Genomic DNA, 20,203 nt, shown 5'->3' with positions numbered 1-20,203 from the left:
CTCAGGGATAATAGGGAGGGGAATTAAATAGTTACTGTGAAATTCAAGCTGTGCCTTTTGGAGATTGATTGCTGCTCCTGGAGCCTCCAATTCCCCTTTGAGTACTGTGTACCCACAGTCATGCTCTGTGCAGACACCATGCCAGCATCAGTGAGATGCACAGCCTGCCTGCAGACATCATACCCCAGGTTCTTGGAGAGGTGTCTCTTTCTTTCTTTCCACAGGGGTGAGCGGTGGTGGCTGCTTTTGTCCTATGGGGACGAGAAGCACCCAGTTTCAGGGAATGGGGGGCTCTGCTGCTGTGATGCCTGCAGGCAAGCAGTGCAGTGGCACCTGGCTGCAACGGCAGTTCAAGGAGCTCTGGTTGCCATGACAAGCTGAACAAGTACTGGCTAGGAAAAAGGACCCCGGCAGCGCTTAGTGGGGATGGGAGCAAGGCAGTAGGCACGGTGGGTGCACACACCTACATGAGCTGCGCATGGCCAGGGGGACCAGTGTTGGGTCCAAATTGGGGATGGGGCTCCCAGGGCTACGTGCTTGACCTGTGAGCGGGACTGCTTTTCCTGGATGATGTTTGCATCAGTGGTGCTCTGGGTGTGCCCGTGTCACGGTGACCCTGGTGGTGACGATGCGGGGCTGCCAGCACGTTTGTGAACTGAGTGCTTTCTTTTGCTGTGCTGTCCCACATCGAGGTCCTCATGTTTCCCAGCAGCATCAAAAAATGGAGCAACAGCTTCTTTCTCTCCTTCTTGGCAATCTGGACATCAATCTCCAGGCAGGGGTTCTTCCAGCAGCCCCTCACCCAGTACTGCCCACATCCCTTGTTGCTCGGGGTCTGCCTGTAGGTTGGGCTGACCCCGCAATGGGTCCCTGGACTCCCCTGGTCCTGGCAGGGAAGTAAACATCCTGCAGGCTGGGGCTGGGTCAGCGTGGGGGACAATCGCCAGCTTCCTCAGTGCTCACGTTTAGAGAATAATTTCCATGAACACGGCCAGGAACTAACTCAGCTGCACAGGCAGGGCCCAGAATATTCGCTGCTCTGTCTGTTTTCTCCTGTTTCTTTCTGTTCTCTTTCCTTTTCTCCTTATCCCCACCCCCAAGCCCTCCATAGCAGTGCCTGACCTCCCTCCTCTCTTTTCAGGCTGGCAGCAGTGTTTCCTCCAGGCCAGCTCCCTGCTGTACCCTTGCCACTAGCACAAGGCTGGTGCCACCTGTGTCACCCATAGCAGCAGTGACAGCATAGCAATGACACCATGATGGTGACAGCTTGCTGCCCTTTCCCAGCTGCAGTGTGACGTTACCCTGGGGACACCCAGGGCTGGGATCTGGGGAGCAGAGCAGTAATGCAGGACCCATCCCCACTAATTGCACCCACATCCCATATCCTGCTGCCACCACCCCTGGCACCCACATGTTGTTTATGTCCTGTGTCACACCGAGGGAGGTGGGGAAACAGTGTAGGGCAGGTGGATCAGTAATTGGCTGTGATCAGATTAGGGCTGGATTAGGGTGGTGGCACACTAAGGACTCGCTGTAAGCTGTAGATGGCCGCTGGGATCCCAGCCCAACCTACTCTGCACTTCCTAATGATGCTGTGCTCAGAGTCCCCCAGCTATTTCAAGGCAATTTGGTCACCTTCCATCTGGGTCCTGGTGCACTGTAGCTGGGATGCGCACATCTGCACTGTGCCTCACCAGGCTGTGCACAGCCCCAGTGCCCTTCCCCAACAGCAAAGCTGGGCACAAACACACCCACTGCACCACCCGGCTCCCAACTCATCCATCCCTTCCTCCCACAGCATTTTTACAACCATGGCCGAGCTCCTCCCACCCTTGGCCACAGCAGGACGGGCCCTCAGCCCCACTGTGATGAGAAACTCACATCTACACCTTCAACCCTTCCTCTCCACAGGGGCAGCAGGGCTCCTGCAGTGATGGGAAATCCTGCTCCTCGCCTACCACTGCTCTTCTGCTCTGTCTGCAGAGTGAGGGGATTTGGGCTCCTGTGCCCAGGGTGCAGCCTCTCCCTCCCCATCTCCCCACAGGGAGATGCTCATGCTCTCCAGCCCACCTAGCACAGCACATCCCTGACCTCTCTCTTAGCACCGACGCTTCCAGCAGAATTCCTTCCTGGCCACTCACTGCCACTCCTCAGCCTTGACGCCTCTGGCCTGGCACACTGCCTTCCTCTTCCCGAGCCGCCCAGCCCCATCCCAGCCTTCACCCCCACCCACCCCAGGGCTGCAGCACTGCAGGGTCAGGGTGCCCAGCTGCATCACCCTTCACAGTGCCTCCGCATTCCCATGTTGCAGACCAGCCCCAGCAGCACCCACCTGCCTCAGTTTTCTAGTTAGTAATTAAAAGGTGAATGCTTTGCTTTTTTTACAGTCCGAGCATTGTGCAAGTATTAATTAACGGCAATTAATTACATCAGGCCTCCACATCCCCCTGCAGAGATGCTATCTCATAAACACAGTGATAGCAAACACAGTGTTGAGTTGGGTGGGAGCCTCCCATTACCTGTTGCTAATGGTACAAAACCCACCTGCAGCATTTGCCTAATTGGCCTTACAATTAGAAGCGCTAACAGGCAGGTAGAGGGAGATAGGGGTAGGAGCTGGCCTTTATCCATCTATACACCCTGGTGTGCTGCCATGCAGGAAGGGGTGGCACAAAGCTGCTCTGGTGCTGTCCGGGGGCACTGCCTCTCCCCAGCGCAGGCTCTTAGCCCCTTGTTTGCATACAGCCGAACCAGCACAGGGCACTGGGCTCTGACCGGAGCTGCCACCTTAATCCGGATCAGCAGAAATCTGCCACGTGCCCACGCGTGGTGCGCTGCCGTTACGGTCTGCCAGTCTGATGCCAGCAGGGACGTGCGGCAGCCCCGGCCCCGGGCAGCACGACGGCACTAATCGCCGGGCGGAGCCAGCTCAACGTCCTGCTATACAGCAGCAAACCGGGGTGAGATTATGGCGTTCCTCAGGCAGTGCCCACCCCCTCGTCCCGGCTGCTGGATCCCAGCCTGAAGGCCGCTAATGCTGCTTACATTATTAGGGGATTATTTGGGTGTAATGAGCTTTGCCCCGCTCAGCTGTCCCCTACACGGAGCTGCAGGGATGTGTGACACTTCCTGCGTGGGGCCGTTCCCAACCAGGCACGGCCCCGCTGAAACAATGCTGTAATGTTCCTGGTGAAAAATTCCAGCATGAGGCCAAGGTTAATCCCAAATCGGGAGCGCTGGGCTCAGCTCTGAGTAAAGGCAGTGCCAGGGTGGCGGTGGGGCTCGGAGCCGGGTCCTGGCACATCACCGTGGGTGCCAGTAGGTGCCACAGTGAGGCAGTGGGTGCCCTTCTGTCCTCAAACCCTTTTCCTTTCCTCCCACCAAGCACAGGGGTTTGGAGATATGTTGCTATGGCCACAGAGAAGTTTCCCCTGGAGACTAAGAAGCTCCAAACAAGTGATGCCTGCACTCTCTGACACCGATTTCCCCCCTTTTAAAAATTATTATTAATATTTAGTGAAGTGTTGATTTAATTTGCAGCCTCTTACCACCCCGCTCCCCCCACTGCTTTTCCGGCGGTGGATTGCTGTGGCAGTGTCCCAGGGCTCAGCTCCCGCCTTGTTCTGCACAGTGAGAGCACAGCATTCGTGCGGGGGAACGTTCCAGCACTGTAACTCCTGCTGTGCTGGACACCCCTCCAGGATGGGAACCCCCTTGTGGGGTCAGCGCAGGGCACTGCACCGCACTGCAGCGCTGTGCATTCATTGAGCGTGTCCATGGGCACTTGGCCTTTAGGATGGGCTTTTACCGTGAGACCATCGCTAATGTTACTTTGACTTTTCTTTCTGTGCTTTACAAGCCCATAATGGGCTGTTTCTGTTCCCCGTCACCTGATCTGCCCCTCGCTGAATGAAGAGCTCTGCGATGAGTGCTCTCCTCTGTCCCACACCTGTCCTCTCGCCCCTTGAGGTGTGCACACCTCCGATCGGCTGCTTCTCCTGTTCCTGGGAACAGAGCACAGTGCCTGGTCAGGAAGCCACCCCAGCCCTTTGAAATCCCTACCCCTTAATAGCTGCGCTGCCCAAATTGCAAGTTGCTCTCTGAGCTCTCAGCAAATGAGCACTCTGCTTCTTGGCTGTGCCCACAGCTCACAGCGATGGACAGCCCAGAGCTGCCACTTGCAGGTGGAGCGGGGAAAGCAGGAGCTCCTCCTTGCAGCATTTGCTGAGTTCATGTCTGGGGGCTGTGCTGAGACAGCAGAAAGCCCCTCTGCTCGATGCAGTTCCTGCCCTGGATGACTGTCAGCAGCATCGTTGTCCATAGCAGGGGTGTCAGTGCTGCGACGCCTGGCCAGGCTGTGTCCCAAATGCTAACAGACCCTTTTCCTCCCACTTTTCCTTCCCTCCTTCCTGCCAGCAGTTCCCTACCAACAAAACCCCTACACCGCCGGGAGTGGCTCCACCGTCATCCAGTGCTACCGCTGTGGGGACACCTGCAAGGGCGAGGTGGTGCGTGTCCAGAGCAACCACTTCCACATCCGCTGCTTCACCTGCCAAGGTAGGACGGGACAGGTTGGTGCAGTGCTCACAGTGTCCCTGAGTGTTGTCAGCATCACCAGGCTGTGTGCAGGAGTGGCCGACACCTTGGAGCTGCTGCTCCCTGTGAGCTAAGTGAATGCCACCAAACACATCTGGCGGGCTGCTGTATCCTTCAGGTGAACAGGAGGATGAGGGGGTGCCACCAGCCTGGCTGAGCTGAGTTGTAGCAGGGGAGATGGCCAGGGCAGGCAGATGGCACAGCTGTGCTCGAGGTGCCACGGATACTCTGTGCTCAGCTAGGACTCAACGGCCCGAGGAGGCTGTGGAAATAGAGGGGAGAGGTTGCTTGTCCCCTGAGGACGGGTGCAAGAACAGAGCTAGGGAGCTATAAAAGCCAACAACCCAGAACTGATGCTGCAGGGCTTCTCAGCGCATTTGTTAAAGCAGCCGCTCTCCAGCAGGCCCGCGGCTGGTTCTGTGCATTGTAAAGCATCTCATTACCGGGGCTTTTAAAGGTCTCACAGCACCCTGTGCTAAGCAGGGCACATATCCTGTCCCCTTGGCCATCATCTTGCCATTCTCCCCAAGCACCCGGGGCTCAGCAGGAGGGGACAGTCCCCTGGGGCGGTCACCACTCTGTTTAGCCCTGGCTTGCCTTGGGGGCCAATGTGCAGGGCCCATGCTGAGCTCCTCCCCACCCCTCTCCAGCTCTGGTGTCTGTGAGCAGAGGGAAGCTGCTTGCTCAGACAGCCGCTGGCTTCAAAGGGCACAGAGCTGCTGGAGAGCTTGGCACAGTTCACTGCCTGCTCTGCGAGTGAAAGGGAATAAATAATGAGAGGAAATCCTCCTGTCTCACCTTCCCTCTCAGCCCTTACCCCTGCCACTGGCTGCTGCCAGCTCCCATGCCAGCCCTGAGGCTTGTCCCCGTGTGTCCCCTGGAGTGTGGCACAGCTGTGAGGATGTTCTCTGAGTCCCACAGCAAACAGGGTCTGATCCTTCCTCAGGTGTTCATGCTTCTGCTTCCCGATGCCACACAAGAGCTGGGGGCTGCCTGCCTGTCCTTTACCTCATCATTTGGTGGGATGGGTGTTATGCACCATGTCCAATGGTCCCTGTGTAGTCCCTGCTGTGCCTCCCAGAGTATGAAGCTCCTGGGGTCTGTGTAGACGGAAAAGACGTAGGAGGGAGATGACACCAAAGAGCAGGGCTTGCCGTGTCTCCTTGCATCACGCTGACGGGCCGTGCACCACTCACAGCTCCCACCGGAGGGGATGCAGCGGGGCTGGGCTGGGTACCGGCGGACAAACAGCAGTGCGAGCAGCTCCTCCGGGAGCCGCGTCCCGCACCCGCGCGGCCCAATACTGACACCTGCTGGTGCTGGGCCGGGTCTCAGCGGGGAACCCTCGGCGATACCCGCGGGCAGCCGCCGCGGCGCTGCGGCCGGGGGACGCACCCCGCCCTGCCCCCGGGTCCTGTCGCCGAACCCCGCGCTGATGGCTGCGTGTCCTCCCCGCAGTGTGCGGCTGCGACCTGGCTCAGTCGGGCTTCTTCTTCAAGAACCAGGAGTACATCTGCACCCACGACTACCAGCAGCTCTACGGCACCCGCTGTGACAGCTGCGGGGACTTCATCACCGGGGAGGTCATCTCGGCGCTGGGCAGGACCTACCATCCCAAGTGCTTCGTCTGCAGCACCTGCAGGTGGGACATCAGGCACACGTGGGGGCACGCTGGTTTGGGGGCTCATCTCATACGCTTCGTCTCACGTGTCCCTGTTCTTCTCCTCGGCTGCAGGAAGCCGTTCCCCATTGGGGACAAGGTGACGTTCAGCGGGAAGGACTGCGTCTGCCAGAACTGCTCCCATTCGCTTATCAGCACCAAACCCATCAAGATCCACGGGCCCAGCCGTAAGTCGGCCACTAGGGTGTGATGTGAGGGACCCCAGGGGCTTCTGTGGGCACTGCTCCTCAGGCTGACAGGGCTGTGTGCACTCTCCCTGATGTCCCTTTGTAACCCTGTCTTCATGCCCTCTAGCAGGGTTTTGGCTGTGCCCATCATCACTGGGGTGGTGCTGGGCACAGGTGCCGGTGCTCGGGGTTGGGAGGGGCTTTTGGGGCTGGCATGCAGCACGGCACGAGCATTTGGGGAGGTTTGGCAGGAGGAGCAGAGCAGCCTTCGTCTCCACCCAGGGTTGCAGGTCAATGCTGGTTTTGGAAACTCCCTTGCCCTGTGCTTGACCTGGGTGGGTGCTGCTGTCTTGTCCCTGTGTGAGCTGCTTGTGCTCCTTCCCTTGTGTTGCTGATACCAACTTGAAACTCAGCAGGACCTGGGGGAAGGCTGTACTGGGTGGGTTTGGCCGGCCCTCACTATGACCTCCCGTGAGTTTGGGGATGTGGCTTCACTGGTGAGCCCCAGGCACAGCACAGGACTTCCCCACCTTCCTCCATCCCCACGCTGAGCCCCACGGATGAGCTGGCAAGAGCTGCCCGTTGCCTCCTTTAGCAGGGCCATAGGAAGGGGAAAGGCAGCCATGTGCTCGGCCTCTCATCAGCTTCCTCCTTTCCCACCCCTTCCAGCCAGTGCTCCCTGGCCAGCAGAGTGGGGTTACCCAAGGGCACTGTGCTTTATTCACAGACAGCAGCCAGTTGTGTGGTGTCTTGGGGTCCTGGCACTGCCACCCAGGGGAATGGCAGGGAAGGAATGCCTCTGCAGGGCTGCCACCTGGGGCTGCTGCTATGCTTTTCAGGAGAACAGCCCTGGGAGCAAGGTTCTGTGCCTCTCCCTGCAACTCCAGATTGGGGAGCAACCTGAAAACCAGGCAAGCAGTACTTCTGTGAGGGAAGGACCAGATCCCAGCTCAGCTGAACTGCCCCCCCTGCTTTCCGCCAGGGGCTCTCCCAGCTTTGCTCCGTGGGCAGTGGCTTGGTGTGGAGCTGCCCAAGGCTGGGCTATGCAGAAGGCCTTGCTCTGCTTGCACAGTGCCTCAGGAGGGAGGAGGGCAGTGAGGAGAGGGTTAAGGAGCAACACTATGGAACCTGCTGCACCGGGGCAGAAGAGGATGAGAAGCCAAGGTCAGGGGTCCAAGGCCCATGTGCTTCCTGCTCGCAGCCTTGGCAGGAGCCAAGAGTAGCAGGGAAGGAAGGGAGTCTCGTAAATACCGTGCTGGGGCCGGATGCAGTGATGGAGAGCGCAGCCCTTCCTCTACTCTGCTCTGCTGAGCATTTCCCATCTCTGTGCCCCATGGGAGCCCTGGGCAGCACAGCCCCACAGGGCCCTGGCCAATGCCATGGTGCCAGCCCCAGCAGAAAGACTCTCCTCCCGATTCATTCTGAGGACAGGCAGGGGCAGGTGATATCTTCCATCTGTGGTGCAGGGATGATCCCCCAGAGGCAGAGTTTTCATCCGTTCCCCCTCCTTTTTGCCCCCCTACTCCAGACTGCGCAGGCTGCAAGGAGGAGATCAAGCAGGGCCAGTCCCTCCTGGCACTGGAGAAGCAGTGGCACGTCAGCTGCTTCAAGTGCCAAACATGCGGGATCATCCTCACCGGAGAGTACATCAGCAAGTGAGTGCTGCTGGTCGAGCTTGGCTGGTCTGTCCTTGCCTGCTGGTGCTGCAGTGAGCATCTGCCTATGGGCAGCTGGCTGTGGGTACCTGGCTATGGGCACCTGGCTATGGGGGGCAAAGCAGCAAGTGATAGCCCATTGAGCAGGTGACTCTCAGGTGTGTGGTGGGATTTTGGCGGTGCAAGGAGTTCTTGGCCTGCTTACCTGCCTCACCCATCTCCTTCCTCTCCTGAAGGGATGGAGTCCCATACTGCGAGTCTGACTACCATGCGCAGTTTGGCATCAAGTGTGAGACGTGCGACCGGTACATCAGTGGCAGGGTCCTGGAGGTGAGTCCTGGGGCCACAGCCGCCTGTCCTGGGCTGTAATAGGGACAGTCCACCCAGAAGTGTGTGTCTTGGGGAGCTGTGGGAGAGTCATCACTGCCATCACATTATTCCTCCCTCTGGGCTGTGGGCAGTGGGTGTGTGGACATCTTTGTCTGGAGTGTGGCAGTAGAAGGAAGAGCAGCACCACATTGCAGACCTCGGTGTTTGGTACCAAAGCACCCAGTGCCATGAACATTCCCCACATGTGGAGACTCCAGCTCTAACCAGCTACTGCCATACCTGTCTCCAGAGCATCCCCAGCCTGCAAGCACATCCCTTGCAGACTGCTGGTTGCCTTGGAAACACATCCAGCACAGCCACCCACCCAGGTGAGGGCTGCGGCACCCAGCTATCCCTGTCTTCCCCCCAGCCAGGGCCCTGTCCTGGGCCAGATTCAGAGGTGGCTTTGCCTATTGGACAAGTCTTGGCCAGCAGGAGCTGCTTGTGCCAAGCTGCTGTGGGATGCAAGGATATCATGGGGATCCAGCAGCAAAGATGAGTGCAAGCAGCCATGGTGCAGGTTTGAGGCAATGGAGCAGCTGCACAGCCTGCAGCAGCCAGCAGGTGGGAATTGCTGCCTGAGGGAGGAGAGGTCCTTCAGGGCCAGTCCTGCAGCCCCTGCTCCTGGAGTGGAGGATGCAGCCATGCTTACTGTTCCTACTCAAATGTCTGCAGGGGATAAAAGGCTGGAAAACCCAGCCTGATTGTAATCCAAAGGGTCAGAAGGTGGGAGGCAGAGAGAAAGATGTCAGAATAAAACATGCTGTGGTTTTTAGATCCGCTGGTGTTTCCGTGGAGCTGAGCTGTGGCAGGATGGGGAGGTAGTAATGCTGAAAGCATGTGCAGCTGCTGCTGAGACCTGGAGCTGCTGGGTGGGGGAGTCACTCCCAGGGCAGCACTGTACCCACCTCTCTGCCATTCCAGAGACCCCTGGCAGGGAGCAGCATCCCCAAACCCGGGGTACCACAGCTCTACTGCGGGCTGAAGAAGCAGTGGTGCAGGCGACAGCTGAAGGAGGGGTCTGGAGCCTGCTGAGAGCTGGGACAGGGCACCTCCAGCCTGGGTCACCCACAAGAAGTAATCAGCCACCCCCTCCCCCCAGTTCCATTAGCTGAGCTGAGAGCACCAGGCCTGGCCAGGGAACCTCCCGTGAGGCTTCAGCCAGGGTTCTCCAGCATCTTGCTCCCATCCTTCTTCAGGAGCTCCTGAGCCCAGGAATGCTTTCTGCTGACTTCAGTCTCCAGCACTGGCTGCTGTGAGCATGAGCTCAGAACTGCAGCAGCTGCTGTGGCCAACTGCCCAGCATGGGGCGCTCAATTGGAAACCCCAGAGAGGAGCAGGGCGAAGCCAGAGCTTCCTGAGCTCAGATCCTGCTGGCAGCGCTGGGTGGCACCGCTGGCACTGCTCAGTGCCTGCCGGAGAGCTTCCTCCTGGATCCAGGGGTTCCAATCGTCTTCTCCAGCAGAGCACAAAATGAAAAGGGCGCCTTTAAATAATGTGAGGCCTTAACGAGCCTTCCCGTGCTATCCATCAGCTGCTGGGTTTTCCTAAGGGCTGGAGCTGTGCGGCCAGGCACGAATGATTAATGAGTCTGTAAGGGACCCTGTGTGATAACAAGCAGATCTCGCCACCCACAGCTTCTGCCACCCTCTTATAAGCTGTAATGTGAATCAGTATAGTAGAGGAAAAGCATGCACACTTCTGGGATATCTGCCTTTGGAGGGATGGGTGGTTGCTCAGGCTCTGCACTTCACAATGGATGAGGCCCTGCTCCCCCTGCCAGGTCTGGTGCACTTCCCTGCCAGCCTACCGCAGCAGCACATATGGACAGACAGGAAAAGATGTGTGTGTTATTTCTTAGTGTCTGCACACTGAGCCACTGAGGGGGTCTGAAAGCACCGACCTCACTTGGCTGCAGCACATCCTGGCTCCAAGAGGGACCAGAGGAGCAGCAGAGCATCTGGGAGGATCTGTGTCTCTGACATGAGCTGTCTCCAGCAGCCCATAGTCCCATTCCTGTATGGGAAATATGGAACTACAGATACAGTGGCCATGGTGTTTAGGAGCTGAGGCTTAGCTTCATGGTTTTCAGTCTCTTTTCTCACAGCTTACAGCTGAATCCTCCGATTGACACAGTGATGGTGGATCTCTCTTGGCGTAAATCAGAGGGGAGAAGCCACTGACTGCCATCTGTGCCCTGGGAGGATCAGTTTCCTGCTGATTTTATGGGCAACCACCTCTTCTCTGGCACTTCTCGCTAATCTTCACATCAAATTTTTCTATTGATCTTCCCTGCTTCATACTGTTCCTAACTCCCCCTGTCACTGCCATTCCTATTATCAGCGAGAGCCTTATCTTCCTCTTCTTCTGCTGCCCTCAGTCACCCTGCATACTGGTTATTGCAGAAATGCAATGACCGGTGGGGCTGTGCCCTGAGCCAGGGCTCCCAGACCTGCAGGTCAGGTCTGTTTCTTGCATGAAACACGCTCTGCTTTTCTCTACTTTGTGTTGCTCTCCCTGAGGTTTTGCCCCTGAGCATGCCCAGGCCCTGCCCCACTCAGGCTGTTCCCTTGCAGGCGGGTGGGAAGCACTACCACCCCACCTGCGCCCGCTGCGTGCGCTGCCACCAGATGTTCACCGAAGGAGAGGAGATGTACCTCACAGGTAAGAACTGCAGCCCTGATAGGGGCTGTGCCCAGTGCAGGGAACCCCAGGACCCCTTCCCACCTGTCCCACCTCCCCTTTGTCTGGATTACACTGAGCATCTTAAGGCTCTGTCTGCTCAGCTGCTTTGGTGCTGGCAGGAGCTCATTCCAGCCTCCATAGGAACCATTCCCAGCTGCAGTGCAGCTGGGGACAGCATAGCCAGATCCCACTGGGGGACAGCAGGCTCTGGGCAGGGGCAGGAGGTGGTGGGGCTGGGATATGCAGGGACAGGACGGGGCTGGGGACGTGCAGGCACACAGCTGGGTGATATCTAGCAGTGGGTGCGAGCTGTGCACAGAGCTCAGGTGCTTTCCCTCTGCACTCCAGGCTCTGAAGTGTGGCATCCCATCTGCAAGCAGGCAGCCCGGGCAGAGAAGAAGCTGAAGGTAGGTGGCAGTCAGAGGCCTCTCCAAAAGCTGCAGGTCCCAAGTGCTGACCTGAGTCCCTGGGCACTGCGGGAGCACTGCCCCAGTCCAGGGTGGTTCCTTACCCTGCAGGAGCTTCATTCCTGAGCAGCACTCAGCACTATGCAATGTCTGCTACTCCTGGCTGTGACCTGCCTGGCTCTCACTGGTCCTTTCTTTTTGGCTCCACAGCACAGAAGGACATCAGAAACCTCAATCTCGCCACCCGGCTCCAGCATTGGCTCCCCCAACAGAGTCATCTGCGTAAGTAGATCTCTGACCTCAGCCCCACAGGGCAGAATTGAGGCTGTGGCCATGGGTTTGGGGTGATCTGGAAGGAAGAGTGACAGTTCCCACCCCTGTGTTTGGGAACAGCATGGACAAGTCATGTCCCCTCTCCCCATTGGCACGTAGGGAGCACCCAGATGGACACTGTCCCACTGCCCTCCATCCCCGCCCCTCTGCCCTGTCCCTCTGCTGCCTCCGCTCACCTCTTCTTCCTGCTGCCGTGGTGCTCGGGCTCCACGTGCTGGTTCTGTGTACTGTGTGCTCCATCTTCCCCTTTCCTCTCTCCTTTTCTCCCTTTCCGTCCTTTCTGTCTCTGTCTCTCCCTCTCCCTAGGCTAAAGTGGATAATGAGATCCTTAATTACAAAGACCTGGCAGCTCTTCCCAAGATTAAAGCCATCTACGAAGTGCAGCGTCCTGACCTCATTTCGTACGAGCCCTATCACAGATACACGTCGGATGAGACGCTGGAGAGATATAGCTATGGGGAGGTACTGAGCCGGGACGTGCCCAGAGCCGAACCCCCATTTGGGGACATGGCATGGGGCTTCACTCACTTCTCAGGGATACCAGTGGGCACACAGGAAAGGGGATTTCTCCCCAAGGCTTCCTTCCCATTAGCAGGTGCTGAAGTCACTGTCAAGAGTGAGGTGGCATGCAGCTGTCCCATAGCAGCTCATGGGCAGGAGGGCACAGAGGGACAGGATTTGAACAGATCCCACAGAGAGGGGTGGGAGGTTGAGGTAGTCCTGGCAAGGGCTTTGTAATGTGCTGCAGCCACATCCCTCTCATCCCTAGTCCCAGGGCTTGTCACCCCCAGTCCATCCACCCCAACAGCTGTCATGAATCTGCTCTCACCGAGTGGGCTGTGGCATGGGAAACAGAGCTGCTGTGTGGCCACCACCGTTAACCATGTGCTGTCTCTCTCTATCTCTCCTCCCTGCCTCCCGCTGTCTCCAGTCCTTGGGGACCCTCTCCCCGTACTCGCAGGTAATGGCACTGCAGACCTTCATCATCCTGCTGTTACTATGGGGCTGTGCTGAGCATCCCCTGCCCGGTGCCAACCCGAGGTTGGGGGACATAGGGACCCATCCCAGGGGACTGCTCCTGTCCAGCCCCAACTGGACACACATGCACTCAACAGCATCCTCGGCCCAGGATGCCTACTTCATCTCTCACCCTCAGCTCTAACCTTCCAAACCTCTCCTTGTCCCCAGGACATCTATGAGAGCTTTGACATCCGGCAGAGGCGAGCCTCCAGCCCTGGCTACATCGACTCCCCCACCTACAGCCGGCAGGGCATGTCCCCCACCATCCCAAGGTCCCCCCACCACTTCTACCGCTCAGGTGAGGATTTGGGCTGTGACTCCAAGGACCCCTCTGGTCTTGGCCAGGGACAGAGGAGGAGCGGTGGGTGCAGGTGGTGACCTGTGCTGCATGCAGCCTGTGGTTCTGCCACCCTCTGTGCAAGCCGCAAGGGAAGGCTGAGGGGGCTCAGAGCTGAGGATGAAGGTGGCCCCAAGGTCCAGCAAAATGTAGAAGAGAGCAGCCCACTCAGCTGGCATGGTAGTTCTGGGGTTGTGCATGGAGCATTCATGCTGCAAGAGCTGCTCCGGATTGCAGAGCTCAGCTGGGGAGGAACACGCTGTGTCTGCCCGCTCTCCTGGCATCTGGAGCTCGATAGGAATGCACTGCACAACCTGAGGCAGTGTGTCCAGAGATGCTGCCTCCTCCACCATCCCTGCACTGCACCACTCACCACTGCATCACGCACAGCTTTCCTCTCACCAATGGTGCTGCCAATGGAGCACTTCCACATCTGTCTTCATCAGAAGATGCAGGGCATCTGCTCCATCATGGCCCATCCTGGACCACATCACCCTGTCACCTCACTACACAGGCCATCCCCTGCTCTTCTAACACTGCTGCCTTTAACACCTGTTTTCTTCTGCCTCTTGTTCTTTCTCTCGGTCACTTTTGGCTGCTTCTGCTCGGCACTGCGTAGGCACAGAGAGTGGGCGCAGCTCCCCCTACTATAGCCAGTTAGATGTGAGGTCTTCTACTCCAACCTCATACCAAGCACCCAAGCATTTCCACATTCCAGGTAGGCTCTGGAGCCCCTGGCCCAGGGGAAGCACCGTATATGTCGCATGCCCGCATGTGCCATCCCCTGTGTGCTGCATGCGTAGCTCCACCGCCTGCCTAGAGCCAGCTGGCAGCAGGATCTACCCTGGTAGAGGCCATCCATAAGCAGGACCTGCAGCTTGAACCCTCCTCCTCCCTGTCACCACCCAAATGTCTCAGAGCCTTCCAGTGTCTGCTTGTCCCCTTGTCCCCATGCCCACCCTTCCTCTACCTGCACATCTCGAGGAGCCCCTGCAGAGAGCCATCCTCTGCCCTCTCCCCCAGGACCATGAGGCAATGCGTGTCAGCCAGGGGCCGTTCTGCTCTCCCCCTTAAAGATGATTATTTTATACTCCCCCTAGGGCCCGCCGCTCCCTCCCCCCAGGCTCTTCTGGGCTTGCCAGCTGCCTGCTGCCCTTCTGCAGGGATTGCAGGGGGCCACCAGGTAAGGGCCACCACCCACTCCCAGAGCCCATGGGGATGGGTCAGAGGGGGGGCAGTGGGCGGGAAGCAGGCAGAGCACCATCCATCCCCTGCCCCGCAACAGGCACTTCCCACCACTCTGTCCCACCATGGGACCCCCAGTGCCTGGAGACACCCTGCACCACAAGGACACCCTGACCACACTCCCACCCCATCCCCCCACCCAGCAGGTCGGTGCTTTATGGATGGCCCCCTCAACCCTCCGCCAGCTTGGCACCAGGCGCTGGCTCGCTTTCCCTCCCAGCTGGCTCTTCTCTCTCTCTGCTGCGGAAAGAGGCTTTGGCTGAGTTTGTTGTGCCCCAGGTAGCTCGCAGGTGGTTCTCGCAGGTGTTCTCCCCCATGGTGCCCAGCTGCAGGCTGGCAGGGCCGGTGGTGCATCTGTGCCCCCCGCGGTGCATGCTGACCGGGCGCTCGCTGCATGGCACTCATGCATTGCCACCTGCCCAGCTGCGGTGGAATCCAGCCTGGATCTGGCTGGATGCTGGGGCTGCACTGGAGGCTGCTGCGGGGCAGCATCTCCTGCAGGACCACTGTCCTGCCCCCGCTGCAAGCTCACACTGAGCTCCTCTCCATGCTTCTTTCCTCCTTTCTTCCCTTTCTCTATCCAGCTGCTGGTGAGAGCAACATCTACAGGAAACCTCCCATCTACAAGCGGCACGGTCAGTCTACAATCTGGGAGCCAGGCACGGTGGCTCTCGGTGTGGGTGATGGGTAGGGGCATGGTGGGAGATGCAGGCAGGAGTTAGGGAGCAGGGCTTTGCGGATGGTAATGCTGCTTCCCCTCTGAGCAGCACAGTGCAGGGCACAATGCAAGGAGCAGGGCGGAGGGGAGGGCTGCTAACCATGGGGCATCCTTGGGAGGGGGAGTGAGGACTCAGGGGGGTGGCAGAGGGGATGAGGGTGACACCAGGAGTCAGAGCAGCCCATGTAAAGGGCTGCAGATGGCGATTTACAGTTACACACGGAGGCCTTCAGGAATAACATAGCCCGTCCTGGATGGCTGCTGCATGTTGAAATGCACCCAGGAGGCTGGGGAGGAGGAAGCCTGGGGTGGTTCATGGCTCTGCTGGGCTTGTACTCTCTCTGCTTGCTGACATGTGTAGCTGGGCATGAAGTGCAGATGCCTGAAGTAGTAACTGTGTCTCCTCTCTCTCTGCGGGCTCCCTTTCCCACCTGCCCGCTGCCTTGCTGTCTGCCTGCACCTCTGCTGTAAGTAGCTGCTGTCGGTGAGGTACCCTGTGCTTGGGTGGTGGGCTCTGCCTGTACCTCCTTTCCCCTGCTGCCTCCAGGACAGTCATAGAGGGTGGCTGGAAGGAGCCAGGGGCTATGCATGTTCCCAGTGCCCATCCCCCTGCAAGTGTCCTGGCCTTGGGACTGAACCCCTTCCCCAGCTGCTGGGGTCCCCCCCCCTGCTCTCCATGGTGACCTGTTGGCTGCCCCAGAGGGACTGTGCCCTCCTCCATCTCTTCCTGTGTGAACCCTGCTGTGTGCCTGTGCAGCCATAGCCCTTGGAGAGGGGACAGCCTGGGGACATGGTGCTGCTGGTACTGAGGCTGCTGGAGTGCCAGACCCTGCACTGGAGACCATTGTCTGCCACTGCATCCTTGTTTTCAGGAGGTGTCAGTCATTTGAGAATGGGTTATTTCCAGCTCTGCTCTGAGCTCTCCCAAACACAATTTATTACAAAGTGCTGGGAAGAGAGGAGGGTTTGCTTTCATCCTGGTGTGGAACTTTTATAAATGTGATGTCCCTGTTACAGCTCCCCATTCTCCTTTTGCAGACAACGTCCCTGCAGCCACCAAAAGCAAAACCAGTGAGGACATTGCACAGACATCCAAGTACAGCCCTGCCTACTCCCCCGACCCCTACTACCACTCCGAGTCAGAGTACTGGTCCTTCCAGGGATCCCCCAAAGGTAACAGCCATCCGTGGCACTGCGGGAATGGAAAACCCACAGAGAGGGCATCACCCTGCTTTGCACCTGGACCCAAAGATGGGGTTGAGCTGAGATACGTACCAGAGTGACCCCCAAATCCCAGCAGTCCTTGGGATCTGTCTGTCCCCGTGCCTCTGGGGGCCGTCTCCTGTCTCTGCCCCAATCTGACCCCCACATGTCTCCTTGCAGCCCCCCGAGCCCGGCGGTTCTCATCAGGAGGTGAAGAGGATGGCTATGAGCGGGGCATGCACAAGGTAAGAGGTTTCCCTGTTCGAGCCTGGTGGGGTGGTCACAGAGGGTGGCAGCGAGTCAGGAAGGCACAAAGCCTGTCACATCTTTGCCCAGAGGTGCCACATGCCCTGGGATGCTTCCCAACCAGCACTGCCATCTCTCTGCCCAGATCCAGAGCGGCATTGGCAGGCTGATCCTGAGGGAGGAGATGAAGGCGCGCTCCAACTCCTATGCAGACCCCTGGACCCCACCCCGCAGCTCTGCCAGCAGCAGAGAAGCCCTGCACACGGCTGGCTATGAGGGCTCCCTCAACGGCTGTAAGCACAACTGTCCACCCCTCTGTCCCATGCAGGAAGGGGCTGGGAACAGGGGATGCACCCAGGAGACCCCTTTCTTTCTGAGGCTCTGTGCAGCCTCCATGCTCTCATGGGGCTGGGACTGTGTGGGGATGCCTGGGGAGCTCTGAGGAGGACCACGGGATGGGGGGGGGATCTCTGCGTGGTGCAGAGTGCTCAATCCTTTGACCCTGGCTGTGCTCCCCTTGCAGCCCCCCGGATGCACTACCTGGCTGACAGTGGTGAGTGTACCACCCCTCATCCTTGGGGCATGGTCCTATCCAGGTGTGGAGACCAGAGCCTGAGAGCTGAGCCCAGAGAGCCATGCTGGGATTGGGGAGGTGTGGGGAGAGGAAGGAGCCCTGTGCTGTGCCAGGGCAGAGCAGGAGGGAAGAAGATTTTGAAAGGGGCTATTGGGATGGAGGAGGGAAGGCTGCCATGGGAGAGAAACACACTGGGAGGAGTTGGAAAGGAGATAGAGCCAGGTGAGTTTGGAGCTGGACAGAAATGAAGAAATAATGGAAATTCAACCAGACTGTGAGCAGCTGGGTTGGGGAGGCAGGAACACATCTGTGCCATGCATGGGAGCAGTGGCTGAGGAGATGTGTCAGAAAAGGGGAGGTATGGGCATGCAGCAGTGCTGCTGGGTGCATTGGGCTGGTCCTGCGGTCTCACTCATGCTCCATGGTGGTTTCCTTCCAGATCCCCTCATTTCCAAGTCAGCCTCTCTCCCTGCCTACAGGAGGAACGGGTTGCACAGGGTGAGTGCCTCCTGCTGCTCCCTTCTCTGCATCCCTGCTGCCATGCCTGGCTGTGCCAGTCCCAAATAACCCTCAGTGGGCACTGCCAGAGAGCTGTGCCTGCCCCACTGCAGGTCTCAATCCCCGTCCTGCAGCTCACATTGCTTTGCTTCACACCCTATAGCTTAGGAGACCTGGGCTTGTCACTTCCCTGTTGCTTGTGCTTCAGTTTCCTCACTGCCAGGCATGGGGGTGTCTTCCCCTTTTGGGGACATGAGAGATGCTGTGCTGGGAAGAAGACTGTCTGGAGGGGCCCCTTCTCACCCCTCCCTCTCTCCTTGAATCCCTCCCGCAGCCGCCCAGCGCGGAGCTTTTCCACTACGACAGCACCAACGCCGTCAACTGGGGGATGCGAGGTGAGGCTGTGGGGCTGGGCAGCAGGCAGGGTGGGGGGCCAGCAGGTGCCGTGGGGCTGCTGCCCCACTGCAGGCAGCTCCAGAAATGGGATCTAGACCAGAGGGACAAGGGCAGAGATGGGGGAGTCCCTGCAGCCCGGGAGGGGGCTGCTGGTGTGAGTGGCTCATGTCTCTTGTTTTTTTTGTGTCCCACAGAGTACAAGGTAAGATGGCTCCCAAGCGTGACTGCCACCTGGAGGTGACACCCAGAGGAGGTCCCAGAGAGGTGCCCCTGTGTGCCCAGACCCTGTTAGGGAGAAGCTTTGCCCTCTCCCTGGCTTCTTCCCCCTCCATCCCCATCCCGACAGCCCATCCTGGGACTGTAGGGCTCCCAACAGAGCTTCAGCTTCCTGCCTGGGTCCCCAGCCCTGTGCTAGGCGGCAGTGTCTCCCTGGCACGAGGCAGAGGTGGGTGGCTGTGCTCGTGTTCCCAGCTCACATTCACCTCTGGGTCACTCCTGGCTTTGCAGAGTGAGTAGCAGAACTTTGATTCACCATTTCAGAGCCACACAGGTGGATTAGGGTCACACCAAAAGCAAGCCACCTTCTACCCTGTCCCACCAAAGCCCTGCTGTGCTATTTAAGCCCCCCCAAAATGTGGCAGGGGGAGGCATTGTCCTGGTGCCCCATTGCTGGCTGTAGAGAGCTGCCATGGTGCTGCTGTCCCTGCGCAGATTTACCCCTATGAGCTGCTGCTGGTGAAGACAAGGGGAAGGAACCAGCTGCCCAAGGATGTGGACAGGACTCGGTTAGAGGTGAGGCATCTTCCAGTGGACACATCTCCTTGGGGCTTACCCTCCCTGGCCCACGTGGGGCAGTGAGGGGGGCTCACGGGCACGCAAGGAGCATCTCCTGTGCGAGCAGAGCTGCAGGCTGCAGTCCCCTGTTGCACCCCTTTGGGGGGGTCTCACTGCCAGACCCCCTCCAGCTGCAGCCCTGCACTGCCATCAGCCTGGGATGGTGGCCCTGGCCCAGCAGCTCCTCTCTCCGCAGCGGCACCTCTCCCAGGAGGAGTTCTACCAGATCTTTGGCATGACCATCGCCGAGTTCGACCGCCTGGCCCTCTGGAAGAGGAACGAGCTGAAGAAGCAGGCGCGGCTGTTTTAAAGGCATTATAAATATATACATACCTATAAATATATACATAGAAAGATCTCTATATTGCAGCTCTGTATGATTCTCAGTACTGTACGTGGCAGAGGCACCCTCTGCTCCCCTGAGAGTGAATTGGAGTCTCATGGATAATTCTGTGCTCTTTGTTTCTTTTTCTTCTCGAGCTTTGATTCTGCATCCATCTTTGGGGGTTTCTGGGGGCTGAAGGTGGCAGGGTGGGGGGGTGCTGTCAGTGCTGACCCTCTGCAGCGGCCACAGCTCTGGAAGCCCTGTGCTGTGTGCTGAGGGTGGGAGTGGATGTGGTCACAGCACACCGGTAATTGCTGCTGTCAGCTTTAGTGCAGCAGTAATGAGCCAATTGGGTTTATAATGATTTCACCCATATAAACTACAGCTCCCTAAATCAAGCTCGGCTGTTCGGGGCTATGAAGAACTTCCAGCAGCAGTGCGAGAGATAAAGCCTGGAGAGGCCAGAGCTTCAGTTAATTCATAATAATAATGCCACAACAATGAGAAGCTTTTAATTTTCAAAACATTTTATGAACGTTAAGTAACTGTTCCTCACCACTCCCAGCATAGCAACGATGGGATAACTGGGCCAGAGTCCCGGCACACACCTCTGGGACAGCGGCCAGCCAGCAGCACCCCACGGGCTGCCATCGCTCAGGACGTGCTGAGTGACTGCCGTGACCCAGAGAACAGCGGGTGCCTCACAGCAGCTGCAGTGCCCACGGTGCTGCTTTGGCTGTGCCATAGGGATGGCTGTGCCCTTGTGCCCACAGCCCGGGGCGACCCTCTGGTTTGAGAGGGAATTGGGGCTCTGTCCCAAGGACAGAGTCTAATGGGGGCACATCTCTGCGGGGCTGTGCGCAGGGGGAGCAGGGCTGGGCTGCTCAGGGGACCAGAAGGGGCTGCCGGCTGTA

General features: G+C 58.4%; 1 protein-coding gene across 11 annotated transcripts in view; it reads left to right on the top strand.

The window, feature by feature from the left end:
• ABLIM3 (actin binding LIM protein family member 3) overlaps positions 1–19,412 on the top strand; it is a 35,002-nt gene extending 15,590 nt beyond the window's left edge. The window contains exons 2-24 of one of the 11 annotated variants that reach the window (XM_042826448.1): positions 4,420–4,557; positions 6,055–6,238; positions 6,332–6,444; positions 7,973–8,099; positions 8,336–8,429; positions 11,045–11,132; positions 11,502–11,560; positions 11,771–11,842; positions 12,200–12,355; positions 12,825–12,854; positions 13,082–13,211; positions 13,870–13,968; positions 15,080–15,130; positions 15,689–15,697; positions 16,252–16,386; positions 16,597–16,661; positions 16,808–16,955; positions 17,186–17,215; positions 17,676–17,734; positions 18,069–18,129; positions 18,325–18,332; positions 18,842–18,922; positions 19,161–19,412. In XM_042826448.1, coding sequence (XP_042682382.1) covers positions 4,420–4,557; positions 6,055–6,238; positions 6,332–6,444; positions 7,973–8,099; positions 8,336–8,429; positions 11,045–11,132; positions 11,502–11,560; positions 11,771–11,842; positions 12,200–12,355; positions 12,825–12,854; positions 13,082–13,211; positions 13,870–13,968; positions 15,080–15,130; positions 15,689–15,697; positions 16,252–16,386; positions 16,597–16,661; positions 16,808–16,955; positions 17,186–17,215; positions 17,676–17,734; positions 18,069–18,129; positions 18,325–18,332; positions 18,842–18,922; positions 19,161–19,274 — 2,051 coding nt within the window. In that variant the 3' untranslated portion in view covers positions 19,275–19,412. Of the gene's footprint in view, positions 1–4,416; positions 4,558–6,054; positions 6,239–6,331; positions 6,445–7,972; positions 8,100–8,335; positions 8,430–11,044; positions 11,133–11,501; positions 11,561–11,770; positions 11,843–12,199; positions 12,356–12,824; positions 12,855–13,081; positions 13,212–13,869; positions 13,969–15,079; positions 15,131–15,688; positions 15,698–16,251; positions 16,387–16,596; positions 16,662–16,807; positions 16,956–17,185; positions 17,216–17,675; positions 17,735–18,068; positions 18,130–18,324; positions 18,333–18,841; positions 18,923–19,160 lie in introns of all 11 variants that reach the window. The other 10 variants (XM_042826447.1, XM_042826452.1, XM_042826451.1 and 7 more) reach the window with 10 other exon arrangements.
• The last annotated feature ends 791 nt before the right edge of the window (positions 19,413–20,203 follow it).

This window comes from Centrocercus urophasianus, unplaced genomic scaffold (genome assembly GCF_019232065.1).
Source record: "Centrocercus urophasianus isolate 14NV4802_14NV808 unplaced genomic scaffold, USGS_Curo_1.0 seq_26, whole genome shotgun sequence".
Lineage (NCBI taxonomy): Eukaryota > Metazoa > Chordata > Aves > Galliformes > Phasianidae > Centrocercus > Centrocercus urophasianus.
This window is presented reverse-complemented; position numbering and strand designations above follow the sequence as displayed.